Here is a 19,409-nt window from a genome sequence, read left to right on the forward strand (position 1 = left end):
TTCTAAATCAAAAACTTCCTAAAGTGTCAACTAATTGCAGGTGAAAGGATAAATTTCTAGAACAGTGGGTAGAAAGGGAGAAGAAAATATATAGTCGGCTAACTCCTATTGTTACTGCTAGAGAAACATGGAAAAGCACGTAATATTTCCTGCATGTTCCATGCTGATGTTTATCTGAAATTCAGAAGGCCATTTTTCTTGTATTGTACTACAAAATTAGCCAGGGTCATTATGCTACTAACAATAGATGGTAACTGAGATACATACAAATTGATGTCCTGTACTCCTGTCTTTTTCTCAGAGGAGCCATGTGATTATGAAACTGACTTAAAACAGCAAAAACCAATATGCAGTATTTCCATTCCTGCTGTAGAGAGCAATATGTTACTGCAGGCTCCATTGTCAGGTTAGGTCAGGAACACAGAGAGGGAACATTTGTAATGCACTGTGTTTTTCTGACTGTGCTTTGTGACTACCTTTTCTAGTGTAGTGATCATCAGCTGAAAATACCTTTGCTTTTAAAGGAAGGTTACAATTTTCTAGTTGCACTTAGCTGTAACGTGATGTGATACATCTTTGTGTTGTAGGATGCAGTGTTCTCTGTATTTACATGTGTATGGTGGCTCAGTGTGGTGTCTGCAGGGAAGTCCAACCTTAGGTTGCTTCTTTGTAAACCTTTACCTTTGTAAAGACAAAGGCACTTCTGCTTTTCCTTGGGTTTGCTAGGCTTTAAAGCCACGTCCCCAGTACTGTTCTTGAAATCACACATGGAAGGTCTGGCTTTTGTACAAAAGCCTCACTAATGGGGGCATAGGAATCTGTGGCGCTGGTCTGGCAATGATGCCAGCCTTTCCTATGGGTTCTTTGCTGACATGTTGGAAGCCTTAGGCTGAGCTAGTATGTTGTAATGCAGAAGAACTCCCCTTGGCAGCACTTTGGACAGGGCTTTGTTTTTTTGCTTGGTGTTTCTTTGTGTGTTGGTTGGTTGGTAGTTGGTTTTTCAGGGGTTGGACTCGATGATCTCCAAAGGTCTCTTTCAACCCCTACAATTCTGTGATTCTGTGATTTATTGCAATCTGACAGTGGAAAATCCATTAATGGAGAGGGGTAGAACAGCGTAGAGATCATGAGGGGCAGATCAGAAGGGGCACAGAGAGAACATACCTCACCCCTGTAACAAAGAATAGCGTGGTGGAGAATTTCTGGAGCTTTCTCCACTCCTTCATAGAATTCTGACACAAAAGATTGGTTGGGTTGAACACTGGCTCCCATGATTGCATGGTCTCACACATTTGACTTCTTGTTTTAATAGCAGAAGTCTATGACGTTAGCAGTACCATGCTGAGGACCTGTGCCCATTCCTGCATTTCTGTGGAGACCTGAGTGTGGTCTCAGGTATCGTAGAGGATAGGCAGAGATGGACTAAAAAGGGTTAATGCAAGGTTTTTTTTCTGTGTTTTTCCTCTTTCCTCCAACAGATGGAAAATCAATTGTCTGATTTGCTTTCTTTGGAAGCCAAGTTTTAACTGTATATGGTTTTTAGGATATTTATTGAAATGAATCTACTTTCTCGTCCTTCCCCTTTTGGAGTGTATTTGTATATTTAATTAGTTACAGAATCATACAATGGCTTGGTATTGTAGGAACCTTAAAAATGATCTAGTTTCAACCCTCCCTACCATGTGCAAGCTTCAAACTCGCTAAACTAGGTCCTAGATGAGGCTGCCCAGGGCACCATTCAACACCTTTCAGCCTGGCCTTGAACACCTCTAAGGCTGGGGCATTTCACAGCTTCTCTGGGCAACTTGTTCCAATGCCTCATCATGCTCTGAGGGAAAATTTTCCATCTAGTATCTAACCTAAATCTCCTCTCTTTTAATTTAAAATCATTCCATCTTGTCCTTCACTGTCAGACTGTGTAAAGTGTCTGTCTCCCTCCTGATCATAAACTCCTTTAAGTACTGGAAGACCACAACGAGGTCTCACAGTGGACTTGCTTGAACAGCTTTGTGTCTTTCTTGTGCTGGTGGCATCATACCTGGATCAGTACTCCAGATGAGACCTCACAAGGGCAAAGTAGAGGGGAACAATCACGTCCTTTGCCCTGCTGGCTACCTCTCTTTTGATGAAGGATACAGTTGGCCCTGCAGACTGCAGGCACGCGCTGTCGGCTCAACACATTTTGTCCACTTTTTGTCCACCAGGACACTCACACCCTTCTCCACAGGGCTGCTCTCAGTGTGTTGTTCTCCCAGTGTGCACAGATCTAGGATTGCCCTGACACAGGTACAGTACCGCAGTTGGCCTTGTTGAACTTCATTAGGTCCATGTGGGCTTATATGGGCTTATGTGGGTTATATCCAGTTTGTCATTCACCAGCACCCCATCCTCTGCAAGGCTGTTCTCAAACACTTCTTTGCCCAGTGTGTTCTATACCAGGGAATGTCCTGAACCAGGTGCAGAGTCTTGCACCTGACCTTGTTCAACTTTATGAGGTTCATATGGGCCCACTTTGCAAGTAGGCCACTGTCACCTTTACAGACTTGAATTGCCTGATGTGAACCTCATGGAGTTTTCTCTGCTTGGCATTCTTTGTATCAAATGCATAACTCAGCTTTATGTAATCCGCAGAATGCTGAGGGTGCACTCAGTCCCATTGACAATGATATTGAACAGCATTGTTTGAGGTATGGACCCTTGAGAGACAATGCACATTTCTGGCTTCCAGACATTGAGCTGTTGGTTGTACCTGTAGATGTGGTCATCCAGCCAGTTCCTAATCCATCTAATAGTTCGTCCATCAAACCCATATCTCTCCAGTTTAGAGGCTAGAGATATTTTGAGATACTGTTGTCAGTGGTGTTACAGAATTCTAGGTACATTACATCAATTCCTTTTCTGTTGTCTTCTGATATCTGCTCCGTTGTAGGTCAGTGGATTAATCAAACACGTTTTGCCTTTGGTGTTGCCATACTGACTGTCTCTGAATGCCTCCCTGTCTTCCATGTGCTTTCATGTAATTTCCAGAATAATTTATTCCATCTGATTTTATCAGGCAAGTAGAGACAAGTAGGACATTGCTTTGCCTTTAGGCAGGACTGTCTCTTCGCCTGGTACACAATACCATGCATCAATCTCCAGCTCACATTCCCAAACACTGTGCCTGTTGAACTCCTCTGGTAGCGTAGCTACTTGTGTAGCTATGATATCTACCCACTACTGCTTCATGTACTGCAGCAACTCCCATGTAGCAGGTCTCCATGCATCATAAGGTCTGGACAGGTATTTTAGTCCCTGGGAGATCTGTTTGGATGGAGATGGAAGCACTACAATCTACCTGTGCTGATATTTGTGATATATTTTGTGATATATATTGATATTTCAGCTACAGCCTTACTGCACTTTTTTTTCTTTCAGTGGGTCACAGTCTCCCGTACAAGTTCAAACTTTTGATGAAACAGTTTCTTCCATTTTCTTTAGTAACATTTTCACAAGCTGAAAGCCATCAATTTCATCCGTTCCAACATCCTTCTTTGTGTTTCTTCTGTAGGAACTGGGAAGCTGAATATTTGGCTGCAGTAGATTTGATTTCCCTGTCAGATGCTGAGGTCCAGGGCTTCATACTACATGCAGGCCTCTCACATACCACAGGAACGCATTCTTCTTACAGTAAGAAGACTCAACAGGACAGACTTCAGCCAGTCCTTAGCATTGTGCTGTATATTGTCTGCTCTCCAGCTTTTTCTTCCACAGCATCTTTCCATTACTGCTTGTGCTAAGTCTCTGCAGCCTGCCTTTATCAGTGAACTTACTGTTTAGCACACGTCACTGCAGTCAGCACCCTTCAATTTTGTCAAGTCTGTCACGTGGGTGTTTGGGGGTTTATTTTACATTTTTCAAGCCTGGTGCTGAAGGGTAGCAGATGGTTCTTTCAAGTACTCTAGTAAAACAGCAAATCAGAAACCTGTTCTTATCAATGCTACAGAATTCCCTGGGCTGTTTCTCCCCCACACACACTTGCTGTGGGTGCTGACCTTGAGATCAGTGGCAAGCCTTTGCACCGTGAGATCATCTGCATGATTTGGCTGAAAATTTCTCCCTGTAACAAGTAAAGAAACTGGTGTAACGCTTCTTATTGCCCAAAGCCTTCCCAAGTGGAAGATGCTCACAGAATGCTGCCCCCTAGGTAACACTTTGACATCTTCATTGTATTTTATTTGCATTTTGAAAGCTGTTTTTTGAAGAAGCCTATAATTCTAATGGTGTAATTGTTTCATGCCCTTGGAAGAAGAAGTAATTCTTCGTTCATAGTACGAGGCTTGCTATTAACACAAACTTGCACCAAGATTTTAAATTAATATTTCTGGCTCTGTGAATTTGTGGTATGACATGTATCATTTGCTCAAGCACAGTTTTGTCAGGAAATAAGAAGTGAGTGTAGCAAGGCTTTTATTTCAGTTCAGTCACGTTTTTGTTTCTAGAAAAACTGCTTTACTGGTGCATGTGAGGTGGAATGAAAGAGAAGAAAAGCCAACTGTTAAGGTATAAACACAACAGCTGAATTTAGGACTGCTGATAGCTTTCTGATTTGGATTATCAATTACATTTGGGTTTGAAGCAAGTACACAGTCCTCACATTTACTTCCACACAGCTTTCCTCTGTACACAGAAAGCGTATGGCAGCTTCCTTGTGAAATAGGGATGGAGGCTTTCCCACCAGTCTTCTCTGCTCTTCTAAGGTACAGCTTGCCCTGTACAGCTCTAAGTCCATTGGAAAGAAATGCACAGCTTGGCACTGGTAAGATGCTCTGTTGGAACGCAAACAGCGTGCCAGCACTTGGAGTTCATAGCTTTGGTGTAAGTTCTGGATTCTCACTTTCATCTTGGTTTTACATTTATAGATGCTGGCTGATACGTGGACAAGTAGAGGTTATCTAGCTGTGTAAAGGGCTGCCTCTGCTGCATTTTAAGTAGGGAATATATTTAGAATAACTTCCTTGCCATTACTGCCTGATGCAGTAAAGAGATTCAAGTATTCAACATTGTTATACTGCAAATAATGCTTTGTGTTTATAATAAATCACTGCTGCAGTACAAACTGAAATTTACCTGGGCGAGTCTGCTGTGCTACACATCTAATGCATCTGTTGTCCCATGGTTCAGCCTTTCATTCAAAAAAAAAAAAAATGTGAACAGTCTTATCATAGAGGAGTTTATTTGCAGGGGGAAAATAGGATATTGTTGTTTCATTTGTAAGAATTCACTTACAGCTACATCCTTCTGGGTAAACAGAAGATGAGCAATCTCCTCTGCCAGACCTATCACATACAGGTTTGTGATAGGTCTAAGCACATACAGCTCCTTTTCAAGCACCTGTTTCTTTTGCTGTCAGATGTGGTTGCTTATATAATGTGGGTTTTTTTCTTAGTTAATTGTGGCAAACAAAATCAAGTGCAAACATGTAAGGAAGTTCGCTGTGTCAAAAACAGAGAAATTCTCAATGCTGAGTTTGAACTTTCCTTCGACAGTTCTAATATTCTTGAAATAATTTTCTTGGGCAAATTTCCTATCCTTCTTTTAGGTCAGATGAAACTAGTTTTGTACCTCAGTATACTGGTAGTGGGCTCTTGTCAGCTGGAGTTTTGGGATGGCAGTAATGAAACGACAAGCATGGGTCTTCTGAGCCATTTTTATAACCATTGAGAAAGGAAAACATTTCTCTAGAAGGAAGATAAGCTAGAAGTGAATTAGTTACCTGACTAGAATATTGAGCTCATACCTCTGCAGCAAAGGAAAACCTATACCATCATACACCTTTTAGGTCTAGAACTCCCCATGACAAGGGAGCCTTAAAGCTTAGAAATAAAATACTAAGAAACAAAAACACAAGAAAACCCACCTTTCTTTTGCTTAAGGTATAAAGCAGGTGCAGATGAGCCACACATCACGTAGCTGGTCTGTGTATAGAAAAACTTCTCCCTGTGGGTGGATGGGTGAGCTATTGATACAATTAATCCAATTCTAACAAATGTTACTTACTGAAAATGACAGTGTATTGTGACTGGAACCATTTCTGAGCTGAAACTACGACATTTATGTAACTACTAATAAAATTTTGTCTTTTCTTCTAGGAACTTGGTGGGGTACTTTCTGTATTGGACTTGATACTCAAGTTGGGCTAAGAGAGACATTGTGTATAGCATAGCTGAAGTCTACTCAAGAAAGCAGCATAATATCCAATCCCTTGGCTTGCTATTGACAAAAGCAGAAAGGTATCTTACGCAGGGAGGGAGCATAATTCAGTATATCAGGGAACAGGAAAAGCTGTTTTACTTCGACTTACAGAATTTCCTGCTTTTCCTTGGGTTAATTGCCTGCGCAACCTTCCCCGTATCATTTTTAAACCTTTTGCTTTAAGATAGGTAGAGCCTCGTATAAGCAGCAGGGCTGACAAAGGACAAAAAGTTATCCTTAAGTCTGCACCAGCTGCAGAGATCCAGCTACTTCAATGCCAAGTCACAAGGAGATGCTTTTTAACTGCAGGATTGCCCAACTCCCAGTAACACTTGAATGAACAATGAGCTGATAACAATAAAAGCTATTTTACTACATGCCAATTTACATTCTGCAAAGCTTATGAAAACATAAAATCAATCATAGATGTCTTCAAAAAAAAAAGTCTGCCAAGTAAATGGACAGGCCACAGAACTCTAGCTAACTTATACACTTCATTAAATCCAAAGGTCATGGTGACAAGGAATGAAGAAGAACCAGCTATTCTAAACAAAATTAAATGCTAGATATTGGTCAAACGTGAAATAAATCTTAGTAGCACCAATTGTCTTTCTTCACTGCTACTAATTGCTGTTACCAGGACCTGGAGCCACCTCACTTGCTGTGTTTTCCAGCACTACCTGGAGCTTGGGCCCGGAAACTGGAAATTAGAAATCATTTGCTGAAACAGATGAGAATAAGGCTTTTAAAACCTATTTAAAATAATCTGAGAATCATGCAGGTGATAACATCCCGAAAGCAGGGAAACGCATTCTGATCCACAAAGCCCATCTCCTGTGGTAAAATGCTTGATTCAGCACAGGAGATTTGCGTATGGAATAACTCATGGCATACAGATATGTCAAAGTAATTTCACCTACTTGATTTAGACTGAAGGCATTGTAATTTGGGACAGCTAATCTTGCTGCTGCAACACCTGCATGTGGAGAAATGTCTTTCTTTCCAGTGCTAAGCTTGGCACAACAAAATATACAAAATATCTGTGGAAATCTGAGGGGCAGAACTTGCTGCTGTCAGCTCATGAGTTCAACAGTGAATATTGCAATAAAGCAGAAAATCCAATGCTTTCATATAAGTTATTTATTAATTGAAAATGTCTTTTCATCACAGTTTTAAATCCAGAAATTTCTGAACATCACCGACATTATTAACATAACTCAAATGTGAGGATTCAAGTATCAAGAATCACAGCTTTTGCTATGAAAACAACTTTAAGATTATTCTGTGCTTACCTTAATGACACAAACATATTGTGCTGGAATCCAACCACAATCCAATCTAGACAAAGGTGTTTTTCAACTTCATGATACAACCTAATCATGGTTTGTGCTTGTTATCAGGCAAAGTTAAAAAAAAAAAAATACAAAAAAAGTAAACATTGACTCATTAATTGTAACAGTGCTATTCTGAGAAATTACATCCAGGTTTTAAATTCACCAAGGCATCAGATCACTAATTTTGCAATGAAGAGAGCAGCAGACTAAAAAATTAATCCTCCAATTGCAGTGTCCCAAGAAGTACATCTACATTCAAGATTGCACTGTCACACAGCAGTACAGAAGTTTAACCTTAATTTGATAGTGCAAGCATGTTTTAAGTCTGTACAATTGAAGTGGCAGATATTCCAACCTGTGTATAGTATCTGTAAGGGTGCCTTCATCACTGTACTACTGGTAACCAGGCACCAAGTTACTGCTTTGTTCTGCTGAGCTACATTTTGCAAGGAGTAAAAATGTATCAGCAGCCAGAGCTGGCAAAAGACTCCCTGTTCCACGACATCATGCTCCCCAGATTCAGGCAGCCTGTGCACACAGCAGTGCAAGCTCAGAACCTGTCTAGAAAGAATTTTCTTGCAATTTATGTGGGTAGAATTAAGCTGTCCCTTTTTGTTCTTCAGAGAAAGCAAATGTGCTACAATTGATAACAGTATCCAAGCCTTACCCTTGTAAATGTGCATTCTTGGTGCACTGGAAGTTTCTGATGTGCAGTCAAGTGTCCTTGTCCTTCAGCTGGCAGGACACACACACACACACACACCATTGAAATGATGTTGTTTTGTTTTTCTTTCTTACTGAGGAATCTCACATCTTTTAAAGATGTCAATTAAAATAGTGGAATTGTGGGTAAAAGTCTTGCCTACAATTACTTTTAAGTCCTTACTAGATTGCAAGTTCCCCAAGTTAAAAAAAAATGTATATACCTTTCTCAGTAAGGGATATTTGCTTGTGTGACCATAAATACAAGGCCAGAAGCCCATCTGCTCCTGTTCTTTGGAGTTAATGAGGAACATTGACATCAGTGACTTTCCTTCTACAAAGGACAGTTACATTCTTTTTACAGAAGAGAGTTTATATACGTTCTCACGTCAGCATTTGGGATTCATTCCTATAGGCCCTTCAGGGTCCCCTTAACATTCTGTAAGTTATTCCTGCGGCTTTGCATCCCATCTTCCTCCTCCTCCTCGCTGAGCCAGCAGCTCATTGTCCTGCACTGCCATCCTCTCTGAGCAACTGAGACTCACATACATACCAAACAAGGGCTGTACCTGATCCCAAACTTGCCAGCTGTTAGGCACAAATTACAGCTCTTTGCTCAGAAGCCCAGAGGCTAAACAGCTGACAGCTCTGCAGCCAGTATTAAGATGCACTTACAAAGCTGCTCATTCACCTGCATAGATTCCTAGTTGTAGCCAAGCACTTCCTCATCTTTCATAAGCATCAGATTATCCCACAGTTTTTAAAAAAAAAAAAAAAAAAAGGACATGCCTGCTTCTAAAAGAAAGTTACATCACCACATTAGAAGATGTTGGTGCTTGCACAGACGTTTAAAGGCAGTTTGCTTCCCCCATCCTACACAAACAGAGGCAGTAGAAAAAGGTGGTCTGTTTTCCCCTTGACACAGATGGTGATCTATTTCCATAATGCAGCAATCTCCAAGTTCTCCCCACTAACGAGGGTGATGTAAGAACAATAAACGTGCATTTCTTCCCTACTCCCTTTCAGAGGTAATGGGCACTGTGATCACATTGCTGAAGAACAATGTACTCATGTAGTACACTAAACATGTAAAAACATGTGGCACATCATGTTGTCAATACGTCTCAGTACAGGACAGGGTTGCTTATTTTTAAAGAAGGTAAAAGTTGCATTCATGACATTTTTCTGGTTCAGAAAGCTTTCAAAACTACAGCAGTCTTTTGCAAGATGTTGGGATTGTGCTTTCTGAAGATTGCTACAAGCCTCCAAAACAGACGTACTTTATTTCTAAGTATTCATCAATGCCATACTTGGAACCTTCTCTCCCTATGCCAGACTGCTTTACCCCACCAAAAGGACTCTCAACCGAGGAGACTATGCCTTCATTCACACCAACCATTCCAACTTCCAGCTGCTCTGCAACTCTCCAGATCTGTGCTGGATCTCGGGAATAGAAATATCCTGCCATGCAGACACAGAATAATGCCAAATGAAAATAAAGTCAGGAGGAACAACAGCAGATTGATACTTAGTGATATGGTGCTTATTACTTCATTAAATATTCCCTTAGCACTGAAGCTTACAAGAGATATGAAAAGAGAAGCGTACCTGCTAAACCCACATCAGCTGCATTCGCTATAGCAATGGCTTCTGCTTCAGTGTCAAATCTGTCAACATAAAGAAAAAAGAAATACAAATGAGGCCTGTCCTTGACACAGCATTTTGCTGACTATGCTTTAACAGGAGTAAGTCAGTATGCAGGTTTGTTTGTTGGTGTTTTTTTGTGTTTTTTTTTTTAAATATATTTTCAAAACTAATTTAAATTCAAAGTAATGGAGAAGTTTCTAAGACTTACTTCAATTTGAACTACAATTAAGTAGGTTTATCTTCCCTAGATGCTGGTAGTTGAACATTTACTTTCACATGAGTTAGCTCACTAATCTCCCCAGCCATGCAGGCACTCAGCTATGAGATTACTGTGCATTCTTCTGTCCAATCACTGTGGACAGAGGCAGAGAAGATTTTAAGGAGAAAATAGAACCAAGTTATCCTCAAACAGAAAAACTCAGGGCTAGCAAATCACATAACAAATTGCAAACTCCTGCCTCCCACTTCATGCTGCAAAACATGAAATTTGAGTGTTTTGCTGTTACCATCCTTGCTTAACTGCTGATGCAATTTAAAAGAAAATCATTTTCAAGAACGTGCAGCAATGCTTAGATCAGGTCAAGAGAGAAACAAGCAAACTGGATACACGTAGTACGTTTCCACAGATGAACTTGAGCCTTATAGCAAGACCTATGTGGCCTTCCAAAAGCTTCTGGCAGTCAGTCAGTCAAATCTTATTGCTCAAAACAATACCTCATCATTTTATATCGCTGCGTTTTACCAAGAATCTTACTTGATAACTGGTGCTAAAGGGCCAAATGTCTCCTCTTGTGTGCAAAGCATTTTTGTTGTAACGTTACTCAGTAAGGTTGGCTCAAAGAAATTCTTCCCCAAGCTGTGTCGTTTCCCTCCAGTCACAACAGATGCTCCTTGTGAAACTGCATCGTTAATGTGTCTCTCTACCTAAGGTGTGCAAAATGAAAATCTCAAAGCTAGCATTTAAAAAATGATCATCACGGCATTTTTCACTGAAAAAATAATAGTATTAAAAAGACTCTGAAGAGAGGTTTATCCTTCACCAACTATTTGCAGAGTTATTCAAAATTTCTCTTGAATTAAATTATGAGTATGTCCCCCATCTAGCAGACATCCAACTTTCCTACTGAAATGAACATCTAATGTGAGGAAAGGACTGAGTAGCACACCTGACATTCATCATCAGGCACTGTGCAAACACAAGCACATAAAGAGAAACAGGTAACAGAAGGAAGTTTTCAAGACAGGCCTGACAAAGACATTTTCTTCCCCTGTGTAACAATTTATCCAAAGACAAGAAAGTACTGACAAAACCAAATCTCAATCTAGAATAACTCCCTTGAAATAACAGAAAGGCAGTTATGTGACTATGCAGTGCTTGCAGACTTGTGTGTACGGCCCTATGCTATACACAATACCTTTGTGGTACAAAGGGAAAGAATTCAGTCACATCTGTATACTTGAAGGCAGGCCAAGTATTAAATCCTTTGTCTCCCAGCTAATTCTGAGTATTATCAGAATTTCTAATTGCTTTAACTTTAGAAAGGGTGAAATGTTAGAGAAAATGTGACTTACCACTGCAATATAAAAATAAAATTCCTGGGGTCACAAGTAATTCAAAATAGAAGATCTGAACTATGCATATAGGATTTCAAATGATTACAGCATCCAGAGCCCTGGTGCTTTTAGCCTCAGTGTGTTACTTTGCTTAGTTTCTGCCAAACAGAGGCAAAGTAATGTCTTCAAAGTAAGTTTTCAATCACAGTGCCTCAGAATTGTGGCTCACCTCATCACTCTCACAGCATATCCAATCTCAGCAAATGTTGTTCTTGAGAACAGCTGAGAAATAATTAGGAAGATTTATTTTCTCATGAAGGAGGAATCTCTTTTCTCTTTAATGGAAATAAGAGAATGACACATTAACTGGCCATGTCTCTTTCCCTATATCTACACACAAGCTTGGAGGAGATAGCAAACTTCCAGCCACACCGTTAATACCTTCTAACAACCATAAAGAAGTTAAATAGAATTCTGTGTTACTTTATGGATCATAAAAAAAGGAATTTATGTCCAAAAAAAAAAAAAAAAAAACTTTAGTTATTTATTTTTACCTTCTCTACTGCTTTTTCATTAATTAATGGCCCTTGGGTAGTTTTTGCATCAAATCCACTTCCGACACGCAGCTCGCTCTCTATGGCTTTAGCAAACTTCTCTACAAATTTGTCATGGATCCCCCTTTGCACCAGGAAACGGTTTGCACAAACACACGTCTGAAAACAAGCATGAAAAGGAAAAGCAAACAGTGGTTTATATTGTATCTCATTACCAATTCCTTCTGCCCACCATGCCACAATGACAGGATACTACAGTGCTTTGTGCTCTGCCTATTCTCCAACATCCTAAGCTGTTCCCCAATTTCTTTTGCCATCCTGTTCTCTTAAGAGATACAATTCCAACCAGCTGTAAACATTTGCATAAAATACACCATGCTGTTTGATTTAAGTGGCTTATGCTGGGAAAAGGCTTTGTGATTTCTGTGGATACTGGTATACGGATGGAGCAGGGTTCAGAAGCTGCAAGAAATATTACATTCTAATTACATACACCAGAGAATGCTGAATTGAGCAAAAGAATTTCAATTCACACGTGGTGGTGTGGGATCTTTTTTTTTTTTTTCCCTCCTAGCTTCTTCATTAACTGAACTTGAGTTTTCTTTCCTCCTGGAGTTTGTTTGCAAGTGCTTTCAACTGCCTGCTGTTAAACTCATTTATGCCATCCCCTATGCTCTGACTGAATCCTTCTTTGATTACTACAGCCTTTCAAAAGTAACAGCTATCTTCTATATGTACCAAAGTATGTCGATGTAATTTTTTTTTTGTTATTCAGACTTGCTGCATGATGGCTGGTTTAAGTGCCCACAGCCATGTGTGGCCCCAGCATCTTTCTCTGAATAACAAAATATTTTATGTTTACAGCCCTTCTATTCCCAGAAACAAGGACTCTTACCTGCCCGGAGTTTCTGTACTTAGAAGCAAGGGCTCCTGCAACAGCACGGTCCACATCAGCACTGTCAAACACTATAAAAGGAGCATGCCCTCCAAGCTCCATGGAAACTCTCTTCACAGTGCCAGCTGCATGTTTCAGCAGTATCTGAGGAAACATAGAAATTTCTAATTCTACTAGATGCAAAACTAAGGGACCACAGAGCTTACAAATGGAAGGCACTGAGAAAATAACTCCAGCAGGGAGTAAATCTGCATCTTCTGCATTATGCTACACCATCTGTTTTCTCCCATCACAAATACAAGGAATAATTTCCTTCATTAAAGTCTTTAGAAATTACACTCTGCTGAGAAAATAATGAAGGAAAGGATTTGCATCACACTCAGGTCAGGCTGACACTATATGCTGACACTGTCATTGTTTGCTCGTTCATTTCTTTTTTTTTTTGTAACAGAAAATCTTGACAACTCACAGCAGTTTTCTAATATGTGCCAGTATTTGGTATTAAGACTTGCTTTAGGTATCAGGCCTTCTCTTCATTCCACATACAGCCATTACATAGAATTCTTCTATCTTTAGCCATATCTACAGTTTTACTGATCTCATTGGGGACTGATTAGTAAGTCTGTTTATGCAGTAAAGCTGACAGGAGGCTGAAGTTGAAACAACTGCTTTCTTTCAACTACAGAAGCCGTTCCCAAGCAGCACCTTTGAAATTCTATTTCAGTGTTCATATTAGTGTGCTGTCACAGTATATGAAACACAACCATTTTATACAGAAGTGCTCAGGTCCTAATTCAGTAAGGAGCAATTATGCAGAAGCTGCACACAAGCATCTTTTTGTGAAGTACTGACACAGAAGTAAATAGGCAGTACCTCAACAGGTACACACTGATGTGTACAATCTCTGCACAGCAGCCAGAAAAGAAAGCTCTATATGAAAGCACACATTTCCCCCTACCTTTCTGGTGTAAGTACAGTAATAATCTTCAAGGATATTCTGCCCACTTATGTACCTTTCCTGTTGCAGTGGAGCCCGTAAAAGATATTTTGGCTACCAATGGATCAGTGCACAGAACTTCCCCTACAGCTGGTGCCTGCTGTCTTGAACAAGGAACAACATTATACACTCCTGCTGGAATTCCAGCCTGGTTTGCAAGCTGCAACAAAGGAAAGAGAAATTGCAATATCAGTGAAGTTTGTATGAGGAATATGTAATTTAATGTTTACTGTTTTAAAGAAATTGGTTTCCAGTCAAAAGAAGCACAAGGTGCACACCACAACTCTCAGATGCCATAGTGTCTTGCGTGCAGCTTCACCCCTGATTAAGCAGGCTGTCATTCAAAGTAACCAAAGAAAAGATACAAAAACATTTCCCATGCTTCGGTGGCCAGATCCACTTTGAGGGTCTAGGCTGTACTAGAGACAACTTCCAAAGACATCTAATGAAATAAAACTTCTTTATCAGTTCAGCCAACTTGTCTTCATGTATGAAATTGGCTCGAGTTATCCACAAATCCCATTTCTAAGTTCTGTCGTGTAGCTTCAGTCCATCATTAACCTACAGCTTAGCATAAAAGCTCACCTCTCCAAGAGCTAATGCTGATAAAGGTGTGTCCTCTGCAGGTTTCACTACCACTGTACAGCCAGCTGCCAAAGCTGCACCAACCTTCCGGGTAATCATAGCACTGGGGAAATTCCACTAGAATGAGAGAAAAGAACAATCAAACTTAGGGAAATATTGCTCCAGTTGTTGCAGCAATAGTAGTAGTTGTTTTCTGTGCTTACATGGCAGCCTAAACAGACCTGCATGGTGTGCTTTGGCTGAGACAAACATTACAAAGAAGCACTACTGGCCAATGAAGAAGTAGGACAAGGGGAAACGGCTTTAAGTTGAAGGAGGGAAGATTTAGGTTGGATGTCAGGGGGAAGTTCTTTACTATGAGAGTGTTTAGGTGCTGGAACAGCTGCCCAGAGAGGCTGTGGATGCCACATCCCTAGAGGTGTTCAAGGCCAGGTTGGATGGGACTCTGGACAGCTAGGTCTCATTATTAAATGGGGAGGTTGGTGGCCCTGCATGTGGCAGGGGGGTTGGAGATTCAGGATCTTTGGGGTCCTTTCCAACCCAGGCCATTCTGTGATTCTGTGGTAGAACTGAAATTTTACAGGGGTGTTTCCTGAGGCAAGAGAAGCTGTAAGGCCCCATGCTGTAAGCTAAGCTGAAAATTTTCGTATGATTTGAAATATTCAGCTGCACTTACTGGGGTTATAATTGCTGCCACTCCTACTGGCTGTTTTAGAACCAGGATTCTTCTGTCTTTTGCAGATGCTGGAATGACATCACCATAAACTCGGCGAGCTTCTTCTGCAAACCACTCCAGAAATGAGGCAGCATATAGGACTTCCCCTTCTGCTTCTTTCAGAGGTTTTCCCTTTGATTACATCAAATTGAAAATACACTATAAATGGCAGACCGAAGCAATACAAATAAACTGACATAATTTCAGAATTCTTTTCAAAATGCTTTATAATCCTGTATTACATACCTCGCAGTCTCCAGGAAGAACTTGGTGTTATTCCACCAGCAATCACTATGCAGTTTCAACATACATACAGTCATCACACACTCACACTTTGACAGCTGTGCCTAGCTTCTACCTGCACTCCACAAGGGAGATGGAATAGCAGACTGTGTTTATTTACAAACTCTGCAGTTAGCTGATACTGCCATTCTGAAGCAGATACAAATGGAGGCAAAACATTTACAAGCTTCTGTCAGGGACCACTGTGTTTGGGTGTATTACTCTGCAGACCTTCAGGTGTGGTCTTGTGGTCTGATGGCCACTACCTGTTGAAGAGGGTCCAGAGGAGAGCCACAAAGATGATCAGGAGGCTGGAGCACCTCCCTACAAAGACAGGCTGAGGGAGCTGGGCTTGTTCAGCCTGGAGAAAAGAAGGCTGCGGGGTGACCTCATTGCAGCCCTTCAGTACCTAAAGGGAGCCTGCAAACAGGAGGGGAGTCAACTCTTTGAAAGGGTAGATAGCAGCAGGACAAGGGGAAATGGTTTTAAGTTCAGGGAGGGAGGATTTAGGTGGATGTCAGCAGGAAGTTCTTTACAGAGAGAGTGGTGAGGTGCTGGAACAGCTGCCCAGAGAGGCTGTAGATGCCCCGTCCCTGGAGGTGTTCAGGACCAGGTTGGATGGGGCCCTGGGCAGCCTGGGCTGGTATGAAATGGGGAGGTTGGTGGCCCTGCACGTGACAGGGGGGTTGGAGATTCATGATCCTTGAGGTCCCTTCCAACCCTGTGAACACAGCAGAGGAGCTGCTGTGGCATCTTCCAGAATGGCTTTATTCAAAAGAACACCACCAATCTGTGCATTTCCAGACTGGTCTGCAATGCAAACTCAAACATGTTAAGTGAGCACAACTGGGAGACTGGCTTAGTGGTACATCCAAAATCAGGCACTAATGCAGACATAACACATCACTCCTACTTACAAGCCACACTAAAATCAATTTGACTTGAAAAGGCTGTGTGTCAGTTTAACAAACATCATTACTGCAGTCATTAATTGTCAGATGGCTTCCCTGCCATCTGAAGAGGCTGCAGTAAAAAGAAGCCTCCACAAAACACTAGGATCTTCAGCAAAGCTTGTTCTTGTTACTGTATATCTGCACACATCCTTTGAATCTAGTTAGTAACTTTGTTTTCCTATGATTAGGCATAAGCTACAGAATCTAACTGGTAATTTCAAGCAATACCAGTCCAAAAATAAGAAAAAAAAAATAGTTAAACTAGTTTTTATCTTGCCTACTAGGGGACAAAGACATTATTAACATAATTTTTCCCTTCTAAACACATGAAACCGATACAACACAATAGCTTTCTGCCCTTACGACTGCAGTTCGGATTTACATGTTGCCACTGTACCACATGAAGCACAGTGCAGGTGTACCTCCAGCCAGGTACTGCTGGAAAAAGCACTTCTTTGGTTATTTTTTTCCCCTCTAAAAAAGATAAACGCTTCCACAGCGAGCTCTTAGGTGGATGTCAGGGAGAAGTTCTTCACAGAGAGAGTGGTGAGGTGCTGGAACAGCTGCCCAGAGAGGCTGGGGATGCCCCGTCCCTGGAGGTGTTCAAGGCCAGGAACACACGCGAGCTCAGAGATGCGTACTTCAACCCGCGGCTCTGCCCGCCTTCCTTCCACCTGCCTCCATACTCACGTTTTCCGCCGTTATGATCGTCGCCAGATCTGTTTTCCTTTCAATCATCAGCTCATACCATCTGCGGATAAGGGCGCTCCTCTCCTGCAAGGACAGAAGCCTGCCGTCGTCCCCGCACACAGTACGGTCCCCATGCACAGGACGGTCCCCGCACCCCCGCTCACCGCCCCGCCGGCGCCATCTTCCCCCGCCGCTCACCTTAGCGGGAAGGCGGCCCCAAGCGCCGCCGGCTTCGTGCGCGACTCGCACGGCAGCCCTCGCCTCGGCTTCGCCGCAGTCGGCCACCCGGCCCAGCTCGTCGCCGCTGGCCGGGTCCCGCACGGGGAACGCGGCGGGCGTCTCTAGCCAGCGGCCGCCCACCAACGCGCCGCGGCGAAGCAGGGCGGCGGGCAGAGCCCAGCTGCTGCGCCGCGCCGGCGGCGGGAAGAAGGCGAGGCGGCGGGCGGCAGCGACACGCCGCCTCAGGAGGCTCGCCATGGCCGAGCGCCGGCTGCGGGAGCCGGGCAGCGCCACACGCGCCGCCCCGGAGGAGGAGCTGCGGAGGGCCGGGCCTAAAGCCGCATCACGTGCCCTTCACGTCCCTGCGTCAACAGATCCTTGTCCTCTGTGCGCCTCTGTGCCGAGGGCGTAAGAAGGAATGGAGCTGTAACTAATGCTCAGGACGCAGCGCTTGATCACGTTAAAGCTCGTACCGTTGGCCTCCGCTCGTTGATCCAGCCTGTCCCGATGCCTCTCCCATTCCTCAGACAGAACCACGCTTACTGCCAACTTGCTGTCATCTGCAAACTTATTAGGGTGCGCTCAGTCGCCTTGTCCGGATCACCAGTAAAGGCACTGAACAGTTCAGACCACAATACCAACCCCTTGGGGCACTGCTAGTGACGGGGCACCAGCACGATTTAACTCCATGCATTGCCACTCTCAGGTTTTTACCCAATGAAGAGTATATCGGTCCAAGCCATGGACAACTAGTTGCTTCTCCAGGAGAATACAGTGGGAGACATCGCCAAAGGCTTTACGAAAGTCTAGGTATATTGCTTGAGGTCAGTCACTTCATTTCAGACATCTTTTTCCTTCTTTCACGTGCCTTGGTGGCCACAGCTGGTGTCTGGCACAAAGACCATGCAGAGCACTTGCCCACCTTGCCTATAGACTGAGCTGCTTTATTTGTATTGCTTCTTCTTTGGACAGAAGCTTGCAGTGGTATGAATGACAAGAGTTCTTGTGATTACCTGCTCCATAGATAGGGTTAAATTGGGTTATCAGTCTGGATTACAAGACCTAGATGCATGTGTGAAATGAGTGGAAAGCTTTAAACTTCTTGCCTGCCAAAGCTCATGTATTTCTTCAGTGAAAAAGCTCCCCCTCAGGAATCCAAGACCCTGGAGGTTAGTGAGAGGGTCTGGGGAATGGAAGACCTCCCTTTAGTCAGGGAAGAGGTGGTCCGAGAGCGCCTAGGCAACACCAATGTTCACAAATCCATGGGACCCGATGGGATACATCCATGGGTGCTGAGAGAGCTGGCAGAGGTGATTGCTGAACCGCTTTCTGTCATCTTTGAGAGGTCTTGGAGGACGGAGGAGGTGCCCAAAGACTGGAGGATAGTCAATGTCACTCTGGTCTTCAGAAAGGGGAAGAAGGAAGATCCAGGCAATTATAGGCCAGTCAGCCTCACCTCTGTCCCTGGAAAGGTGATGGAACAGCTGGTGCTGGATGTCATCTCCAGACAACTGGAAGAAAAGGAGGTTATCAGGAGTAGTCAGCACGGGTTCACAAGGGGGAGGTTGTGCTTGACCAACCTGGTAGCTTTCTATGATGTTGTCTCTGGCTGGGTGGATGGGGGGAGAGCAGTGGATGTAGTCTACCTTGATTTCAGCAAGGCATTTGATACTGTCCCCCACGACATCCTTATAACAAAGCTGAGGAAGTGTGGGACAGATGAGTGGACAGTGAGGTGGGTTGAGAACTGGCTGACTGGCAGAGCGCAGAGGGTCATCGTTGGCGGTGCAGAGTCCGGTTGGAGGCCTGTAACCAGTGGTGTTCCTCAGGGGTCTGTGCTGGGTCCGCTCTTGTTCAACATCTTCATCAATGACCTTGATGAGGGGACAGTGGCCACCCTCAGCAAGTTTGCTGATGATACGAAGTTGGGAGGATTGGCTGACACGCCTGAAGGCTGTGTTGCCATTCAGCAAGACCTGGATAGGCTGGAGAGCTGGGCAGAAAAAAACCGGATGAGGTTTAACAAAAGCAAGTGTAGAGTCTTGCAT

General features: G+C 42.9%; 1 protein-coding gene across 1 annotated transcript; it reads right to left on the reverse strand.

Annotated features, from left to right (window-relative positions):
- Positions 1-7,359: 7,359 nt before the first annotated feature.
- ALDH5A1 (aldehyde dehydrogenase 5 family member A1) lies at positions 7,360-17,619 on the reverse strand. Its single transcript, XM_042869273.1, has 10 exons — positions 17,341-17,619; positions 17,143-17,226; positions 15,179-15,349; positions 14,503-14,619; positions 13,934-14,077; positions 12,921-13,064; positions 12,026-12,184; positions 10,672-10,841; positions 9,879-9,937; positions 7,360-9,731 (listed from the first exon to the last, which is right to left on the reverse strand). Exons 1-10 carry the CDS (start codon positions 17,617-17,619, stop codon positions 9,526-9,528), a joined length of 1,533 nt encoding a protein of 510 aa, XP_042725207.1. The 3' UTR covers positions 7,360-9,525.
- Between the last annotated feature and the right edge of the window lie 1,790 nt (positions 17,620-19,409).

Source organism: Lagopus leucura, unplaced genomic scaffold (assembly GCF_019238085.1).
Source record: "Lagopus leucura isolate 7727_CA_CO unplaced genomic scaffold, USGS_WTPT01 Super-Scaffold_100002, whole genome shotgun sequence".
Classification (NCBI taxonomy): Eukaryota; Metazoa; Chordata; class Aves; order Galliformes; family Phasianidae; genus Lagopus; species Lagopus leucura.

Excerpts from the sequence above, each read along its gene's own strand:
- ALDH5A1 (XM_042869273.1), bottom strand. The coding sequence starts at position 17,619 with ATGGCGAGCCTCCTGAGGCGGCGTGTCGCTGCCGCCCGCCGCCTCGCC. Across the intron at positions 12,185-12,920 it reads AGTACAGAAACTCCGGGCAG|ACGTGTGTTTGTGCAAACCG; the intron begins GTAAGAGTCCTT and ends GCTTGTTTTCAG. Across the intron at positions 9,732-9,878 it reads AGCTGATGTGGGTTTAGCAG|GATATTTCTATTCCCGAGAT; the intron begins GTACGCTTCTCT and ends TCTGCATGGCAG.